Raw genomic sequence first — 19,701 nt, 5'->3', positions numbered from 1 at the left:
ACTATTCTGATTCTGATTCCCGTGCATTCTCATTAATAATCATGGTACATATGTATTCTCATGCATTAACATGGTAATCTTACACCAGGGGTGTCAAAGTCAAATACAGAGTGGGCCAAAATTTTAAACAGAACAAAGCCGCGGGCCAAGGTTGAAGAAATTAACCTTTTAATAGGGACCCAAACAAGTTTTGCATTAAATATTGAACAAGCAAGACTTATATAACTTTATAGTGACATGCAAAATCGAGTTTCAAATAATACTAATAATTTAAAAATAGCAAAGGCATATCAAATTGAATTTAGATAGAAATTGAATGCCTCTTTTCTATTTGCAGCCTTCTCAGGTAAATATCAAAATAAACTTTTCCCACAGGCTAATAATAAATGTTTATATTGTAGCGTCCAGGAAGAGGTAGTGCTGCAAGGAGTTCTGTGTATTTGTTCTGTTGTGTTTATGTTGTGTTACAGTGTGGATGTTCTCCCGAAATTTGCTTGTCATTCTCCTTTAGTGTTGGTTCACAGTGTGGCGCATATTTGTAACAGTCTTAAAGTTGTTTATACGGCCACCCTCAGTGTGACCTGTACGGCTGTTGACCAAGCTTGCATTGCATTAGCATGTGTGTGTGTAAAAGCCACATATCATGTGACTAGGCCGGCACACTGTTTTTACGTAGGAAAAGCGGACGTGACGAAAGGTTTTAGAGGACGCTTGAGGCAGTGCCTTTAAGGCAGGGGTGCCCACACTTTTTCTGCAGTCGAGCTACTTTTCAATTGACCAACTCGAGGGGATCTACCTCATTTATATATATCATTTATATTTATTTATTTATGAAAGAGACATTTTTGTAAACAAGTTAAATGTGTTTAATGATAATACAAGCATGTGTAACACATATAGATGTCTTTCTTTCACAAAGACAAGAATATAAGTTGGTGTATTACCTGATTCTGATGACTTGCATTGATTGGAATCAGACAGTAATGATGATAACGCCCACATTTTCAAATGGAGGAGAAAAAAAGTTGTCCTTTCTGTACAATACCACATGAAAGTGGTTGGTTTTTGGCATCTAATTCATCCAGCTTCCATACACTTTACAAGAAAAACATTGGCGGCAAATTCCGTAGCTTGCTTGATTGACATTCACGGCACCCGAGGGTCTTATGAGATGACGCTGGCTGCTGCCAGTTCATTATTATGAAAAAAAGACAGAGAGGAAGGCGAGAAACACTTTTTATTTCAACAGACTTTCGCGCCGTCCCTTCCGTCAAAACTCTAAAGGCCGACTGCACATTTCCTATCTTCACAATAAAAGCCCTGCTTCATGCTGCCTGCGCTAACAAAATAAGAGTCTCGGAAAGCTGGCGTGCACAAGTGATGTGCACGCCAGCTTTCTGAGGGATCGCTTGTGCACGCCAGTTTTCCGAGACTCTGTATTTAGTTAGCGCAGGCAGCATGAAGCAGGGCTTTTATTGTGAAGATAGGAAATGTGCAGTCGGCCTTTAGAGTTTTGACGGAAGGTACGGCGCGAGAGTCTGTTGAAATAAAAAGTGTTTCTCACCTTCCTCTCGGTCATATTTTCATAATAATGATCTTGCAGCAGCCAGCGTCATCTCACAAGACCCTCCGGTACCGTGAATGTCATTTAAGTGACGTCTTGGTGAAGATTGATGATCACAAATTTTTAGGTTTATTTTTTTTAAAAGCCTGGCTGGAGATCGACTGACACACCCCCCGCGGTCGACTGGTAGCTCGCGATCGACGTAATGGGCACCCCTGCTTTAAGGCATGCCCCCAATATTGTTGTCCAGGTGGGAATCGGGAGAAATTTGGGAGAATGGTTGCCCCCTGTGATTTTTGTGAGGGGCACTGAAATTTTGGAGTCTCCTTGGGGGGGTTAGCAAGTATGAGTATTAGCGGTGAATGCGGTGTTACAGCGACACCACCGCTGTATAATACCGGCGGGCCAGCTCTAATGTTTATTTGATATTGCCTCAAGGGCCAAATGAAAATACACGGCGGGCCAAATTTGGCCCGCGGGCCAGAGTTTGACACCCATGTCTTACACTATCATGATTCTCACGAATAATCATGGTACTCATGTATTCTCATTAGTTCTCTAAGTTCTCCTAATTGTGTGTTTTCCTGGTTCTCATTGGTTTCTCCTGGTTATGGTGTTGACCTGCAGTAGGTGTAAGTGTCCAGTAAACACAGGTGGTGCGAGGATGGCCATGTTGGAATGTGCCTCGTCTACGGTCATTTTGCGCATTTTTGTCTTCATCACTGCAACTTGTAGTTTCATTCATTCATTCATTCATTCATTCCCCTCTTCCGTTGAGAATGGTGAGAATAATACATTAGTATGACATTCCTTCTGTTTACGAACTAACCTTTAGCTTCTTGTCAGTCGTCATTTACGCCACAAAAACCGCCTTCTGGAAATAAAGCAAGCCGGAATAGCTCTGCAAGGATAAAAAAAAAAAAAGACGTTTCTTATAGAGAAGGGAAAAAAAAATCTAATTTCCCTTCGACAAGCCAAGCAAGTCTGGGGTTTTATTTTGGTTGCGAGCCGCTCCCTGCAGACCTCAAATGTATAGTTGGAGTTGTGTCATTAGCCCAGCAGCTGCGTGGCCAGAAGTGCACAGCGGCACCTTTTTCTTTGCCCACGCTCATCGGCACAAGCTCTAAAAGTGGCCTGCTGGAGTCGCGGGTTGCACAAAGGATGTCGCTGTGAGCGCTAACTCGACGCTTCAAAGGCTAATTGACTTTTTCCACACAAGAAGGTTCCATTAACAAGTTAAAGTAGCAATGATTGTCACACACACAAACTAGGTGTGCTGAAATGTGTCCTCTGCATTTGACCAATTCCCTTGTTCACCTCCTGGGAGGTGAGGGGAGCAGTGAGCAGCAGCGGTGTGGATCGCGGCCGGTCATTGACGTGGAACTATGGAAAAAGCGCCGGGGATGCCGTGTAGGCACAAAGATGAAGGTGCAGAGGGTGAAAAGAACAATCATTTCCCTCAAAGTTAAGTTAAAGTACAAACCCCATTTCCATATAAATTGGGAAATTGTGTTAAATGTAAATATAAACGGAATATAATGATTTGCAAATCATTTTCAACCCATATTCAGTTGAATATGCTACAAAGACAACATATTTGATGTTCAAACTCATAAACATTTTTTTTTCTGCAAATAACCATTAGCTTTAGAATTTGATGCCAGCAACACGTGACAAAGAAGTTGGGAAAGGTGGCAATAAATACTGATAAAGTTGATAAATGCTCATCAAACTCTTATTTGGAACATCCCACAGGTGTGCAGGCTAATTGGGAACAGGTGGGTGCCATGATTGGGTATAAAATCAGCTTCCAAGTCATTCACAAACAAGGATGGGCGAGGGTCACTACTTTGTAAGCAAATTGTCGAACAGGTTTAGAAAAACATTTCTCAACGAGCTATTGCAAGGAATTTAGGGATTTTACCATCTATGGTCCGTAAAATCATCAAAAGGTTCAGAGAATCTGGAGGAATCATTGCACGTAAGCGATGATATTACGGACTTTTGATCCCTGCATCAAAAACCGACATCAGTGTACAAAGGATATCACCACATGGGCTCAGGAACACTTCATAAAACCACTGTCAGTAACTACAGTTGGTCGCTTCATCTGTAAGTGCAAGTTAAAACTCTACTATGCAAAGCCAAACCCATTTATCAACAACACCCTGAAACGCCGCTGGCTTGGCTGGGCCCAAGGTCATCTAAGATTGACTGATGCAAAGTGGAAAGGTGGTCTGACGAGTCCACATTTCAAATTATATTTGGAAACAGAGGACCTGGTGTCTTCCAGAACAAAAAGGAAAATACCCATCCGGATTGTTATAGCGCAAAGTTCAAAAGACAGCATCTGTGATGGTATGGGGGTGTATTAGTGCCCAAGGCATGGGTAACTTACACATCTGTGAAGGCACCATTAATGCTGAAAGGTACATACAGGTTTTGGAGCGACATATGTTGTCATCCAAGCAACGTTATCATGGACGCCCCTGCTTATTTCAGCAAGACAAGTGTTACAACAGCGTGCCTTCGTAAAAAAAAAGAGTGCGGGTACTTTCCAGGCCCGCATGCAGTCCAGACCTGTCTCCCATTGACAATGTGTGGTGCATTATGAAGCGTAAAATACGACTGAAGCTCTACATAAAACAAGAATGGGAAAGAATTCCACTTTCAAAGCTTCAACAATTAGTTTCCTCAGTTCCCAAACGTTTATTGAGTGTTTTTAAAAGAAAAGGTGATGTAACACAGTGGTGAACATGCCCTTTCCCAACTACTTTGGCATGTGTTGCAGCTGTGAAATTCTAAGTTAATTATTTTTTGCAAAAAAAAATTAAGTTTATGAGTTTGACCATCAAATATGTTGTCTTTGTAGCATATTCAACTGAATATGGGTTGAAAATGATTTGCAAATCATTGTATTCTGTTTATATTTACATCTAACACAATTTCCCAACTCATATGGAAACGGGGTTTGTACCAATGATTGTCACACACAGACAAAGTTTGGTGACATTTGTCCTCTGCTTTTAACCCAACTTCTTTGCTCACCCCCTGGGAGGTGAGGGGAGCAGTGAGCAGTAGCGGTGGCCGCGCCCGGGAATCATTTTTGGTGATTTAACCCCCAATTCCAACCCCCAAATCCAAGGTTATAGGTCCCATTTTCATAGTTTTGGTAAGACTCGACCGGGGTTTGAACTCACGACCTACCGATCTCAGGGCGGACACTCTGGTGACTAGTAATAGACTTTAACTTTCCACTTCCGGAGTCACTTTTCTGGTATTTGGGACCAGAACCAAAACCCCCAAGGTTGACGTTCCTCTCTATTTCCCCCCCAGGCCCGTTCGGACGACGGCAACAACGAGCTGGCCGGCGTGGGCCCCAGCGGGGACTTTGAGATCCGCGAGGACCAGCGTAACGACCTAGACCGAGGCCTGGCGCCGGAGGACCCGGACCTGGCGGGCAACACTGTGGACGCGGGGAGCTCGGCCGCCCAGCTGCCGCAGAAGAACATCCTGGAGAGGAAGGAAGTCTTGATAGGTTTGTTGTTCCCCTGGTCCCACTCAGCGGTTCTTGTGCTCCTTTTAACGCTCCACTTGGGTCTTCCAGTCCTAAAACCCCTAACCTCACGTCCCAAAAAAGTGGACTCGTCTGACCTCTCTGTCTCTCCTCCAGCCATTCTGATTGGTGGACTGCTGGCCTTGGTTTTGGCTGATTTCCTGGTCATCGGTAAAGAGCAGGAGGCGGGAGACCCTAGACTAGTATAGAGTAGACTAGACTGTGTTAGCACTTTGAACGAGTCCTCCTCACCCGTCAGCCTGTGGTAGCAACCTGGTAACTGGCTTCAGTTTAGACCAGGGGTCCCCAGACCTTTGCCACTAAGGGCCACAGACTACCAAATCAAAGAATGCGGGGGCCATTTTGGTAGTTTTCACCTTCAAAATTAACGCTAGTTTCATGTGAATCCCGAAATGCTAACATTTAACACGCTGGCCAGATAGTATAAAAAATTTAAGCAAAATTAGTTTAAAAAAACTAACAGAACTAAGCTAAGATGCTAACAGAAGCATGCGTTCAGTTAGCATTAGTTAAATACCAAAATATATGACACTCAGGTGTACGCGTGCTAAATTAGCGTAGGAAAACCAGCCATTCTTCTTTTAGCATGAAAAAAATGCTGATTGTATCATTTTCCAAGTAACAATATATTTGACGTTGAGGTGTATACCTGCAAAATTAGCTAAAAAAAAAAAGCTGGCAAGCTAATGTTAACATGTTAAAATGCTAACTGCACGTTCGTCAAGTAACAATGTATTTGACGCTGTATACCATTAAAATGAGTTCAAAAAGTTAGCATGCTATTGTTAGCATACTAAAATGTTAACTAACATTTGTCAAGTAACAATATTTTTGGACGCTGAGGTGTATACTTGCAAATTTAGCTGAAACAAATAGCATGCTAATGATAGCATGTTAAAATGCTAACTGTAGCAATCGTCAAGCAACAATACATTTGACGCTGAGGTGTATACCTGCAAAATTTGCTAAAAAACGGCTAGCATGCTAATAATGGTATGTTAAAATGCTAACTGTAACATCCGTTAATACTTTTTACGCTGAGGTGTATGTCTGCAAAATTAGCTAAAAAAAAGCTGGCATGCTAATGTTAACATGTCAAAAGGCTAACTGTAAAATTCGTCAAATAAAATATTTTACACTGAGGTGTATGCCTGCAAAATTAATTTAAAAAGCTGGCATGCTTATGTTAGCCTGTTGAAATGCTAACTGTAACAGTCGTCAAGTCACAATATATTTGACGCTACGGCGTATACCTGCAAAGTTAGCTAAACAAGCTGGCATGCTAATGTTAGCAGGTTAAAATACTAACTGTAATGTTTGTCAAGTCACAATATTTGGACGCTGAGGTGTATACTTGCAAAATTAGCTAAAAAAGAGGTTACCATGCTAATACTGGTATGTTAAAATGCTAACTGTAACATCCGTTAATACTTTTCACGCTGAGGTGTATGTCTGCAAAATTAGCTAAAAAAAAAAGCTGGCATGCTAATGTTAACATGTCAAAAGGCTAACTGTAAAATTTGTCAAATAACAATATATTTTACACTGATGTGTATGCCTGCAAAATTAGTTTAAAAAGCTTGCATGCTAATGTTAGCCTGTTGAAATGCTAACTGTAACATTCGTCAAGTCACAATATATTTGACGCTATGGCGCATACCTGCAAAGGTAGCTAAACAAGCTAGCATGCTAATGTTAGCAGGTTAAAATACTAACTGTAATGTTTGTCAAGTCACAATATTTTGACGCTGAGGTGTATACTTGCAAAATTAGCTAAAAAAGACAGCATGATGATGTTAGCATGTCAAAATGCTAACTGTAACATCTGTCGCTGAGGTGTGCAAATGCAAAATTTGCTAAAAAAAAAAAAAAAAAAAAAACAGCCATCATGTTAAAATGCTAACTGTAACATTTGTCAAGTAACAATATTTTTGACGCTAAGGTGAATGCCTGCAAAGATTTTTTTTAAACTGGCATGCTAATGTTAGCGTGTTGAAATGCCCATCGCCAAATAACAATATATTTGACGCTCTGGTGTATACCTGCAAAGTTAGCTAAACAAGCTAGCATGCTAATATTAGCCGGTAAAAATACTAACTGTACCATTTGTCAAGTAACAATACATTTACGCTGAGGTGTAAGTCTGCAAAATTAGCTTAAAAAAACCTGACATGCTAATGTTAACATGTTAAAAATGCTAACTGTAAAATTTGTCAAATAACTATATTTTACACTGAGGTGTATGCCTGCAAAATTTGACATAAAGCTGGCATGCTAATGTCAGCCTGTTGAAATGCTAACTGTAACATTCGTCAAGTAGCAATATTTTGGAAGCTGAGGTGTATGCCTGCAAAATTTGTTTAAAAAGCTGGCATGCTAATGTTAGCGGGCTGAAATGCTAACTGTAACTTTTGTCAAGTAACAATATATTTGACGCTGAGGTGTATGCTTGCAAAAGTAGCAAAAAAAGCTAGCATGCTAATGTTAGCGTGTTGAAATGCTAACTGTAACATTTTTCAAGTAACAATATATTTGATGCTGAAGTGTGTAGGTGCAAAATTAGCTAAAAAAAAAAAAGAGCCAGCATGTTAAAATGCTAACCGTAACATTCATCAAGTCACAATATATATGACGCTGAGGTGTATGTCTGCAAAATTTGCAAAAAAAAAGAAGCTAGCATGCTATTACTTGAATGCTAACGATTAGCATTAGAAAATGAGTGCAAAAGACAAGTTTTTGCTTACGAGGGCACCAAAATACTGGCACGCAATTTTGCTGCCCTTTTCTTCGTCAGGGCAGGTCAGGACCAAGTAGAAAAAGGTAGAGAATGTGTAATAAAGAAAACTACTAATTAAATATACTTAAGGAACTCCAAAAAAAGTGATGAAAAATAAATTTACATAGATATATGCTGTGCTAAAATATATAACTAAATTAGTAATAAATATATGTTTCTTACATGAATTGTAAATACAATTTAAAGCGCAAAGAAAATACTGCTTCACCACTTGAGTCATATTTTTTGCGCTAAAAAAACGTTGACTTCTTCTGTTTGTCAGATATTGTCACTACTGCCACAAGTGGTGGAAAAGTGCATTGCAGCTGAGTAGACGTGTTAATGTAAGGTGGCGTGTACATTAATAGTTGTGTTAGTGTTGTTATGTTTGCAACACAATAGTCAGAGGAGGATGCCGCGATGTACACACACACACACACACACACAAGCAACACTCCCTTGTCTGCGTGGCAGCCAATGAGAGGAGTGATGAGTGAAGGTCACATGTAGTCAGTCATTATTTGGGTGCTTCGTGCAGGGATTGTGTCAAACACACTTGGTGGCCTCAGTGTGGACTTGTGGGGAAACACTTGAAATCATCAAACATTTGAGTACTTGCCAGAACCTTCTTTTACTTTCTGTTATCGGCAAAAAATGGATGGATAGATGGACTGTCTTTTACCGACTATATTTCTTCTATTTACCTTAATTGACCTTCTTATACCTTCCATTAAACTTGTTTCAACTTTTATTTTCCGTCTTTTACCTTATACACATATATGTATATATATATATGTATATATATATATATATATATAAATGTTACCTTCTACTTACCTTAATCGACCTTCTTATACCTTCCATTTAACTTATTTTACCTTTTATTTTCCGTCTTTTACCTTCATATTTCTCTTTTTTTTAACTTTTTATTATCGTTTACCTTTCTATTTACCTTAATTTACCTTCTTATACCTTCCATTTAACTTATTTTACCTTTTTTTAAACCGTCTTTTACCTTCTATATATCTTTTTTTTTTTTTTACTTTTTATTAACCTTAATTGACCTTCTTATACCTTCCATTAAACTTGTTTTACCTTTTATTGTACCTTCTTTTACCTTATTTCACCGTCTTTTACTTTGTTTTATCAGTAAAGGATGGATGGATGGATGGACCGTCTTTTACCTTCTATATTTATTTTTTTTACTTTTTATTTACCATCATTCACCTTTTATTTACCTTAATTGACCTTCTTATACCTTCCATCAAACTTGTTTTACCTTTTATTTACCGTCTTTTACCTTCATTATTTCTCTTTTTTTTTTTTTACTTTTTATCATTCTTTATATTCTATTTACCTTAATTGACCTTCTTATACCTTCCATTTAACTTATTTTATCTTTTATTTACCGTCTTTTACTTTCTATATTTCTCTTTTTTTTACCTTTTATTTACCTTAATTGACCTACGTATACCTTCCATTTAACTTATTTTATCATTTATTTACCGTCTTTTACCTTCTATATTTCTCTTTCTTTACCTTTTATTTACCTAAATTGACCTTCTATTTACCTTAATTGACCTACTTATACCTTCCATTTAACTTATTTGACCTTTTATTTACCGTCTCTTACCTTCTATATTTCTCTTTTTTTACCTTTTATTTACCTTAATTGACCTTCTTATACATTCCATTCAACCTTTTTTACCTTTTATTTACCGTCATTTACCTTCTATATTTTTGACCTTTTATTTACATTATTTTACCTCCTATTTAACTTATTTGACCTTTTATTTACCTTATTTGACCTTCTATTACTTTCTGTATTCGTTTTTTCACTTTTATTTACATCTGTTACCTTCTATTTAACTTCTATTACCTTCCTTATTTTTTTTACCTTCCATATTCCCTTTTGACCCTTTATCTTTTACATTCCATTTTTACCATGTATTTATCTTCTTTTACCTTTATTGACATGATTTACCTTTTTTACCCTTTATTTAACTTATTTTAATTTTTATTTAACATCTTTTATCTATCTTCTCTTACCTTTTATATACCTCGTTTACTTCCTTTTACCTTTCATTTTTAGACTATTTTACCTTTTATTTACTATCTTTACTTCTATATTCCATATTTTATTTACCATTCAACTTCCATTACCTTGTATTTACCTTCTTTACATTATTTGCATTCTTACTTTACCTTCTATATTCCTCATTTGAACCTTTGTTTACATTCTATTTACCTTCTTTTGTCTATCTTCTCGTACCTTTTACATACCTCATTTACTTTCTTTTACCTTTTATTTTTAGACTATTTTACCTTTTATTTACGACCTTTACCTTCTATATTCCAGATTGTATTTACCTTTGACCTACGATTTAACTTATATTACCTTTTATTTACCTTCTTTACATTATTTGCATTCTTACTTTACCTTCTATATTTCTCATTAAAACCTTTGTTCACATTGTATTTACCTTCTTTTACATTTTATTTACAACTTTTACCTTCTATTTCCCTTTTTTGATCGTCTGTTATTTTTGTTTAATCTTCTTTTTCCTTCCATATTCCATTTTTTCATTTGATTTACCTTCTATTTACAGTTTTTACATTTGATTGAACTTACTTTTCTTTCTACATTCCTTGTTTCACCTTTTTATTTACCTTCTATTTACCTTTTTTCCACCTTATTTTACCATTTTTCTACCTTATTTTACCTATATTTTCACTTGTACTACCTTTTTACCTTGTTACCTTCTGTTAACCTTTTTTCCACTTTATTTTACCTTTAACTCACTCCTATTTACCTTGTGTTACCTTCTATAAACTTTTTCCACCTTATTTTACCTTTAATTAACTCCTATTGACCTTGTTTTACCGTCTATTTCCCTTTTTTCCACCTAATTTTACCTTTATTTCACTTGTATTTACCTTGTTTTACCATTTACTTACCTTATTTCCACCTCACCTCATTTTAACCTTTAATTCACTTCTATTTACCTTTTTCCACCTTATATTACCTTTAATTCACTCCTATTTACCTTGTTTAAACTTCTACTTACCTTTGTTCCACCTCATTTTAACCTTAAATTCACTTCTAATTACCTTTTTCCACCTCATTTTACCTTTAATTCACTCCTATTTCCCTTATGTTACCTCTATTAACCTTTTTTCCACCTTATTTTACCTTTAATTCAATCATGTTGACCTAGTTTTACCGTCTATTTAAATTTTTCCATCTTTTTTTACCATTAATTCAACCCTATTTACCTTGTGTTACCTTCTATTAACCTTTTTCCACCTTATTTTACCTTTAACTCCTATTGACCTTGTTTTACCTTCAATTTACCTTTTTCCACCTCAATTGACATTCAATTCCCTCTAATTGACTTTGTTTTACCTTCTATTTCCATTTTTTCCATCTTATTTTACCATTAATTCACTCCTATTTCCCTTACATTACCTTCTATTAACATTTTTCACCTTAATTTACCTTTAATTCACTCCTATTAACCTTGTTTTATTTTCTACTTACCTTTTTTCCAACTCATTTTACCTTTAATTCACTCCTATTTCCCTTATGTTACCTTCTACTTACTTTTTCCCACCTTATTTTACATTTATTTCACTTGCATTTACCTTCTTTTACCTTCTACTTAACTTTTTTCCACCTCACCTAATGTTTACCTTTAATTCACTCCTATTGACCTTGTGTTACCTTCTATTAACACTTTTTCCACCTTATTTTACCCTTAAATCACACCTATTTACCTTGTTTAACCTTCCACTTACCTTTTTTCCACCTCATTTTACCTTTAATTCACTCCTATTTCCCTTATGTTACGTTTTATTAACCTTTTTTCCACTTCATTTTACCTTTAATTCACTCCTATTGACCTCCTTTAACCTTTTCAACCTTTTTTCACTCCTATTAAGCTTGTTACCTTTTATTAATCTTTTTTCCACCTTATTGTACCTTTAATTCACTCCTATTTACCTTGTGTAACCTTCTATTAACATTTTTCTTGTGCTTATTCACCTTTAACTTAGTTCTGTTTACCTTTTACCTTTTTCCCCCACCTCATTTGACTTTGATGTACGGTGTCCTATGAGTAAATGTTTTGTGGCTCCACCAATGAAAAGATTCCTACATTACCTTCTTGTCACCGCGCTCCAATAAAAACGGAATCTCTCTCTCTCTCTCTCTCTCTCTCTCCCCGTCCTCCAGCGGTGATCGTGGGCGGCGTGGTGGGCGCTCTGTTCGCCGCCTTCCTGGTGATGCTGCTGGTGTACCGCATGAAGAAGAAGGACGAGGGCAGCTACACGCTGGAGGAGCCCAAGCAGGCCACCGTCACGTACCAGAAGCCCGACAAGCAGGAGGAGTTCTACGCGTAGCAGGCGCCACACCCTCTCTTCGTCTTCCTCGCTTACCGCCTCTCCTCGCCCTCCCGGCGCCTTTCTGCGCACCTCTTTTCAATCAAACCGGAAAAAGGGACAAAAAAAACAAAAAAACAACACAAAATGAATTATTCAACAACAACAACAAAATGTTATGAATATTCTCTTGTTCTGTACGTGAGATATGATTATTTTGTAAGAAAATAACTTAAAAACAAAAAAAGAATAGGTGACCTGTTTTTACGCCGCCAAAAGTAAGAGGAGAGGCGGGGGCAGAGGGGGGGGGGGGCGGGGCATGATCCTCGCCAAAAACTCGCACAGAGCTGGAGGTCAAAGTTCAGAGGAAAGGTCCCTTCTGTCCCTCTGCGCGCACACACACAAACACACACACACAAACACACACACACATTGTGGCCGTGACCTCTCGCTCTGTGCCCGGCCGAGTGGGAGACGGTCGCCGCGGCAACAGACGAGGGCCCCGCCTGTCTGCCGCGCTAATAATCCTTGATATATCGATGTTTTGGATCCTAACGGTGATAATAATACTTTAATAAAGCAGGATGTGTATTTAGCTGTTCAACAAAAGTCTATATCTGTAAATATATGCCTGTTCTTTTTTCTGCCGTCACCGATCGTCCGCATGACGTTATCGTTTGTATTTATCGCTCATCACTTTAGAGGAGCTGCGCTCTCGTCACACACACACACACACACACACACACACACACACACACACACAGCAATACCGTTCCATCACGTCGCATATAAGTTCCCTTTCATCCCACACGCCCAAGTTTTGCATGACTTTTGTTTTTCCCCCTTTATTTGGATGAAGGGGGCGGGGCTTCTACGATTGTAAAGAAAATGAGGCGCCAGTAGTAGCGTCTCTCCTGGTACTCGGTGCTGTGGAACCACAAAAAAAAAAAAACGTGCATGGGGGGTCTAAACTATACTAGTGTGCGTGTGTGTGTGTGTGTGTGTGTGTCCGGTGGTTGAGTGTGTGTTACCGCCTACACCACGCTCTTCCACAGACAGCTATTCCCCGTGTGTGTGTGTGTGTGTGTGTGTGTGTGTGTGTGTGTGTGTGTGTGTTTTGGCAATGCTGACTAAATGGGGACATCGCTCTGTTTACACACTCCGACGGTATGGGGACCAGAAAACCAGGTCCCCTAAAGGGAAAGCTTTTTAAATGATAGTCAGATCCATTCTGTATTCTGAGGATCATGTCATATATAATTTGAACTTTTTTTTCCTTTTTTTTTTAAATGGTCCTCAGTAGTCACGTACAAATTTGTGTGAATTATGCAATGTTATTTAAATTTGGTCCCCATGAGCCATATTCCCCCCCGCGCCTCCCCCCAAGGTCTCCAGTAAGAATGATCAGCACATTACTTCATCAATCTAGAGATTTAAAGATGTGTATGAGCTGACTGGGCAGTGGCCATTTTTCCTCATTTTTTTTATGCCTCCACAACCTGTAGAAAGGGTGGTCCCCACAAGTCACGATCAACAATTTGGTCCCCATTCCGAATGATAACCAGTAAGAGTGTGTGTTTTTTGGCAATGCTGACTTAATGGGGACATCGCTCTGTTTACACACTCTGACGGTATGGGGACCAGAAAAGCAGGTCGCCTAAAGGGAAACCTTTTTAAATGATAGTCAGATCCATTCTGTATTCTGAGGATCATGTCATATTTAATTTGAACTTGTTTCTTCTTGTTTTTTTTAATGGTCCTCAGTAGTCACGTACAAATTTGTGTGAATTATGCAAAGTTATTTAAATTTGGTCCCAATGAGCCATATATATTTTTTTCCCCCAGGGTCCCCAGTAAGAATGATCAGCACATTACTTCATCAATCCAGAGATTTAAAGACGAAACTGGGCAGTGGCCATTTTTCCGCATTTTTTATGCCTCCACAACCTGTAGAAAGGGTGGTCCCCACAAGTCACGATCAACAACTTAGTGTGTGTGTGTGTGTGTGTGTGTGTGTGTGTGTGTGTGTGTGTGTGTGTGTGTGTGTGTGTGTGTGTGTCACCTGTATTTCACTAGTGTGCACTAGTGTGTGTTTGGTTGTTCACAGTTGAATGTCACACACACACACAAACACACGCTTCCACACGGGCGGGAATGAAATGAACACATGTTGTCTTTTTTTAAAGTGTCTGGAGTGTAAATGTACAAGAAAGTGTAGCCAAAATAAATGTGTGTGCGCGTGCGTGTGTGTATCACACAACTTGTATGTTTGCTGTTCTCATTCCTGTTTTTTATACATTTGCATTTTTTTAAGGCTGTGTTTTTCTGTCATTGGCTGCGTGAGTGCGAGGGGGCGGATCCTCCACGTCACCTGTCACTAATCTGCCGCCGTTCCAAATAAAATATGAAAAAATTAGACTCGATTGGCTCATTTGTGTCCTCGCCTTTCCTTATTTGTGTCCTGTCAGCAAGTGAAATGCATCTTAAAAAGGTACATAATGTTAAGTACTTGGTCCATTTTTTTGTTGTACACTGTAACGGTGCACTACTTTATCACAACAACGTAACGTTTAGGAGTGGGACAGGAAGACGCAAACGTTAGCAACATTAGCATAGCTATGTGTGCTACATGCTAACATTACATTCTAACATCATGTTTAGTTAGCAACACTAGCATAGCTATGTGAGCTACATGCTAAAATTACATTTTATCATCATGCTAGGTTAGCAACATTAGCATAGCTGTTTGAGCTGCATGTTAACATCTATGTTAGCAAAATGAGCATAGGTGTGTGAGCTACATGTTGAAAACATTTTACCATCATGCCAGGTTAGCAACATTAACATAGTTACATCTGAGCTACATGCTAACATTTAATTTTAACAGTATATGTTGGCAACAGTAGCATAGCAATGTGAGCTACTCGTTGACATTGCATTTCAACATCATGCCAGGTTAGCAACATTAGCAAAGCTATGTGAGCAACATAACATTACACTTCAACCATATTATCATTTAGCAACACTAGCCTAGTTATGTGAGCTACATGCTAACTTTATATTTTAACACCATGTTACGTTAGTAACAGTAGCATAGCTATGTCAGCTACATGCTAACATTTAACATATTGATAGCCACAATAGCGTTGCTATGTGAGCTACATGTTAACAATACATTTTTAACATCATTCCAGGTTAGCAACACTAGCAGAGCTATGTGAGCTTCATATTGACATTGCATTTTAACATTATGCCAAGTTAGCAACACTAGCATAGCTGTAGTGAGCTACAGGCTCACATTACATTTTAACGTTATGTGTTGTGTTTAGTGGAGGGAGTCCACTTAACATAACATTATGCCAGTTTAGCGACATTAGCATAGTTATGTGGGCAACATAACATTGTTTTTCAACATTATTCTTGGTTCGCAACGCCAGCATAGCTATGTGAGCTACACGCTTAGTTTGTATTTTAACGTCATGTTGGATTGGTAACACTAGCATAGCTATGTGAGCTACATGCTAACTTTTAATTTTAACATGTTTACAGCAACAATAGCATTGCAATGTGAGCTATATGTTAATATATTTTTAACATCATGCAAGGTTAGCAATGCTCACAGAGCTATGTGAGCTACATGCTAACTTTATATTTTGACAACATTTAAGTTAGCATACTAGCACACTAGCAGAAGCAAAATTACAACTATAATTAAACAAACTCCCTATTTACTCATTAATAAAATCTGTAAGGATTATTGTTCACCTTTTTGTTGGAAACAGTCTCAGATATTACATTAAACTATACTTTGACTTTTATGATTCATTAGAAGAAGAAAAAAGAAGACAAACTTGTAGTCCTGCATGTTCTCGTGACAGGAAGTTGATTGTTTTATTTTGAAAGTGTTTGCGGAATTTGCAATGCATGATGGGAAACTAGTATCGCGTCTCAATGAACGGAGTCAACATTATGTTTGTAGCTCTCCCACGCTTCAGAAAGCAATCTTTGTAAGTAAACAATTCATCTAAAAGTCAGCATGACAAGGTTGTGTAAACATTATGTGTCTTTTGTGTAACTTTTGTGCTGTATTAGAGATCGATTTTGTGGCGAGTTGACTGTTGCCCTGGGAGTGTGTGTACAATGTGAGTCTGTCGCCATCTAGTGGTGATGTCGGGTACAGCAACCAGCCCGTTGGCTACAGATTCAGTTTATTGTTTATGCAAATAATAAGCCATTATATTTGAGTTTGAATACTAATTAACGCATGATGTCAATCATCAATGTATTCTTTGTTTTTCTGCTTGTTACTGCAGTTTCACTCGGGATCTCCGTGAGCCCTAAAAGTGTGATCCTCCTGAAAGCCGACAAGAAGTAAACGCATAGTGGGAACAGTGTGAAGGATGCGGACGACACAACGGTAGTGGGCCTCATCCATGTGGTTGACTGGTGCAGAACCAACAACCTGGTCCCTGAACGTCGACAAGGCCAAAGAGATCATCAGTCGACTTCAGGAGCATACTTGCCAACCCTCCCGGATTTTCCGGGAGACTCCCGAAAACCTCCAGGGACAAATTTTCTCCCGAAAATCTCCCGAAATTCAGGCGGACCTGGAGGCCACGCCCCCTCCACCTCCATATAAACAGCGACCCTACCCAATGACGTTATAACTGTAGAATGATCGAGGGCGAGTTCTTGGTTTCTTACGTTGGTTTATTGTTAGGCAGTTTCCTTAACGTCCTCCCAGCGCGGCAACAACACACAACAACAGCAGTCACGTGTTCGTCCACCGTAAACAGCAATGTTGTGACACTCTTAAACAGGACAATATTGCCATCTACTGTACATGCATATGTGACAGGAACATCTAGGGCAACCTATTTGGAATACAGAGCTACTTCTTGACTACTGATTAATGTGAAGGGCTACCAGTTTGATACACACTTAAATAAATTGCCAGAAACAGACAATTTGCTCAATTTACCTTTAACTCTATGTTATTATTATTAATTAATGATATTTATCTTTGTGGAAACACTGATCGTCTTAATGATTTCTCACAATAAATACAGTGGGGCAAAAAAGTATTTAGTCAGCCAGCGATTGTGCAAGTTCTCCCGCTTACAATGATGACATAGATCTGTAATTTTAATCATAGGTACACTTCAACTGTGAAAGACAGAATGGGGAAAAAAATCCAGGAATTTTAAAGAATTTATTTGTAAATTATGGTGGAAAATATGTATTTGGTCAACCATTCAAAGCTCTCACTGATGGAAGGAGGTTTTGGCTCAAAATCTCACGATACATGGCCCCATTCATTCTTTCCTTAACACGGATCACTCGTCCTGTCCCCTAGGCAGAAAAACTGCCCCAAAGCATGATGTTTCGGCGTGGCGCAGTGGGAGAGTGGCCTTGCGCAACCCGAGGGTCACTGGTTCAAATCCCACCTAGAACCAACCTTGTCACGTCCGTTGTGTCCTGAGCAAGACACTTCACCCTTGCTCCTGATGGGTGCTGGTTGGCGCCTTGCATGGCAGCTCCCTCCATCAGTGTGTGTGAATGGGTAAATGTGTAAGTAGTGTCAAAGTGCTTTGAGTACCTTGAAGGTAGAAAAGGGCTATACAAGTACAACCCATTTATCATTTATTTATCATTTCCACCCCCATGCTTCACAGTAGGTATGGTGCTCTTGGGATGCAACTCAGTATTCCTCTTCCTCCAAACACAAGTTGAGTTTATACCAAAAAGTTCTATTTTGGTTTCATCTGACCACATGACATTCTCTCAATCGACTGCTGTATCATCCATGTATCCATTTTGGTATAAACTCAACTCCTTGTGTTCGGAGGAACAAGAATACTGAGTTGCATCCCAGAGATAAAGAAGTAAAATACAGCACTATGTCATCAGTTTCTGATTTATTAAATTGTATAACAGTGCAAAATATTTCTAATTTGTTGTGGTCTTTCTTGAACTGTTTGGAAAAAAATATATAAAAACAACTAAAAACTTGTTGAAAAATAAACAAGTGATTCAATCTTAAATAAAGAGTTCTACACATAGAAGTAATCATCAACTTAAAGTGTCCTCTTTGGGGATTGTAATAGAGATCCATCTGGATTCATCAACTTCATTCTCAACATTTCTTCACAAAAAAGAAATCGTTAACATCAATATTTATGGAACATGTCCACAAAAAATCTAGCTGTCAAACTGAATATTGCATTGTTGCATTTCTTTTCATTTACATTTATATTTTGTTGAAGTATTATTCAATAAATATATTTATAAAGGATTTTTGAATTGTTGCTATTTTTAGAATATTTTTAAAAAAATCTCACGTACCCTTTGGCATACCTTCAAGTACCCCCATTTGAGAACCACTGCCTTAGAGTGTTTGCGCAACAATGAACATGCACCCACCAACGCGATATTTATCATTCCATTTTCCGCCTAGTTTAGCATTCTCGTGTAATTCTGCTTACACGAGACATTAAATAGCAATAACAGGAGCGTTTAAATGACATCATTCACGTGATTAAATACAGCTTCCGTTTTTTCAGCGGGGGAAACAACGCAATGACCTTATTTGGCAGCAGGGCTATTATTTGCTGCGCTCTGATTGGCCGGCCGTGGCCCGAGACGCCAGGCCGAACTAATCAATCAATCAATCAATCAATAACAGCTCATCGTTTGACGAGCAAAAGCTTTGCTTGTCGCCCCAGCGCCTTAATTGCTTGTTTGCCGATATTTATTGGTTTAGTGACGACATGATGGACGGAGAAGGCGAGTCAGGCCAGCCCGACTTAGGTAAGTCTCCTTTTCCGGGAATTCTTGTTGACTTATTATCGTCGTCCCCTAATTGGCTAGCCAACTTTCTGCCTGCCTGCCTGACATTAACACACTTTTGAAGTCAGACTTTTTTAAAGTTTATAATCCGTTCCCTGTCTCCAACTCCCAAATGAGAGCTTTTTAAGAAGTCTCATTAACACCAATGACCCGCTTTGGGCGCAGGGGACATGTTGGCTAGCTAGCTAGCTAGCCTCGCTCTGCTAATTAATTAGCACACCTGGGAGGCTAAATTAATGACGTCACCTTGCCGCAATTAATTGACTTTTGTCCTCACGTGTGGCTATTTAGTAATACTTGGTGATAAAAGTCAATATAATTATTTTAGGAGACGTTTTAGATGACCCTAAAAAGGACAAGCGGTAGAAAATGAATGGAGGGATTTTGTTGTGGGAGGCAAAAAAAAAAATGTACAAAAAAAAACTTTCAAACAGGTAAAGGGGGACATTTAATTTTTATATTTATTATCTTTTTTTTGTTTGTTATTTTTTTAATGGTGGTGTAGAATTTTTTTTAGAAAGTTTCTTTTGCCTTTTTTATTTTTTTTAATAAAAT

The 19,701-nt window shown here is 38.5% G+C and overlaps 2 protein-coding genes and 1 long non-coding RNA gene across 3 annotated transcripts in view; all 3 read left to right on the top strand.

Moving 5' to 3' along the window:
- The window catches only part of sdc3 (syndecan 3), a 101,161-nt gene extending 86,448 nt beyond the window's left edge, over positions 1-14,713 (top strand). The window contains exons 4-5 of the mRNA XM_061897099.1: positions 4,901-5,102; positions 12,152-14,713. Coding sequence (XP_061753083.1) covers positions 4,901-5,102; positions 12,152-12,318 — 369 coding nt within the window. The 3' untranslated portion in view covers positions 12,319-14,713. The remainder of the gene's footprint in view (positions 1-4,900; positions 5,103-12,151) is intronic.
- A 1,428-nt stretch (positions 14,714-16,141) lies between these two features.
- LOC133550935 (uncharacterized) lies at positions 16,142-17,264 on the top strand. The gene is made up of 2 exons (XR_009806402.1): positions 16,142-16,304; positions 16,611-17,264. It is a non-coding gene; the product is annotated as an uncharacterized LOC133550935 (long non-coding RNA).
- Positions 17,265-18,951: 1,687 nt separating this feature from the next.
- Positions 18,952-19,701, top strand: part of LOC133550934 (paired box protein Pax-6-like) — a 35,233-nt gene continuing 34,483 nt past the window's right edge. The window contains exon 1 of the mRNA XM_061897098.1: positions 18,952-19,107. Within this exon, the coding sequence (XP_061753082.1) occupies positions 19,068-19,107 (40 nt within the window). The 5' untranslated portion in view covers positions 18,952-19,067. The remainder of the gene's footprint in view (positions 19,108-19,701) is intronic.

The sequence above is a fragment of the Nerophis ophidion genome, linkage group LG04 (assembly GCF_033978795.1).
Source record: "Nerophis ophidion isolate RoL-2023_Sa linkage group LG04, RoL_Noph_v1.0, whole genome shotgun sequence".
Taxonomy (NCBI): domain Eukaryota; kingdom Metazoa; phylum Chordata; class Actinopteri; order Syngnathiformes; family Syngnathidae; genus Nerophis; species Nerophis ophidion.
This window is presented reverse-complemented; position numbering and strand designations above follow the sequence as displayed.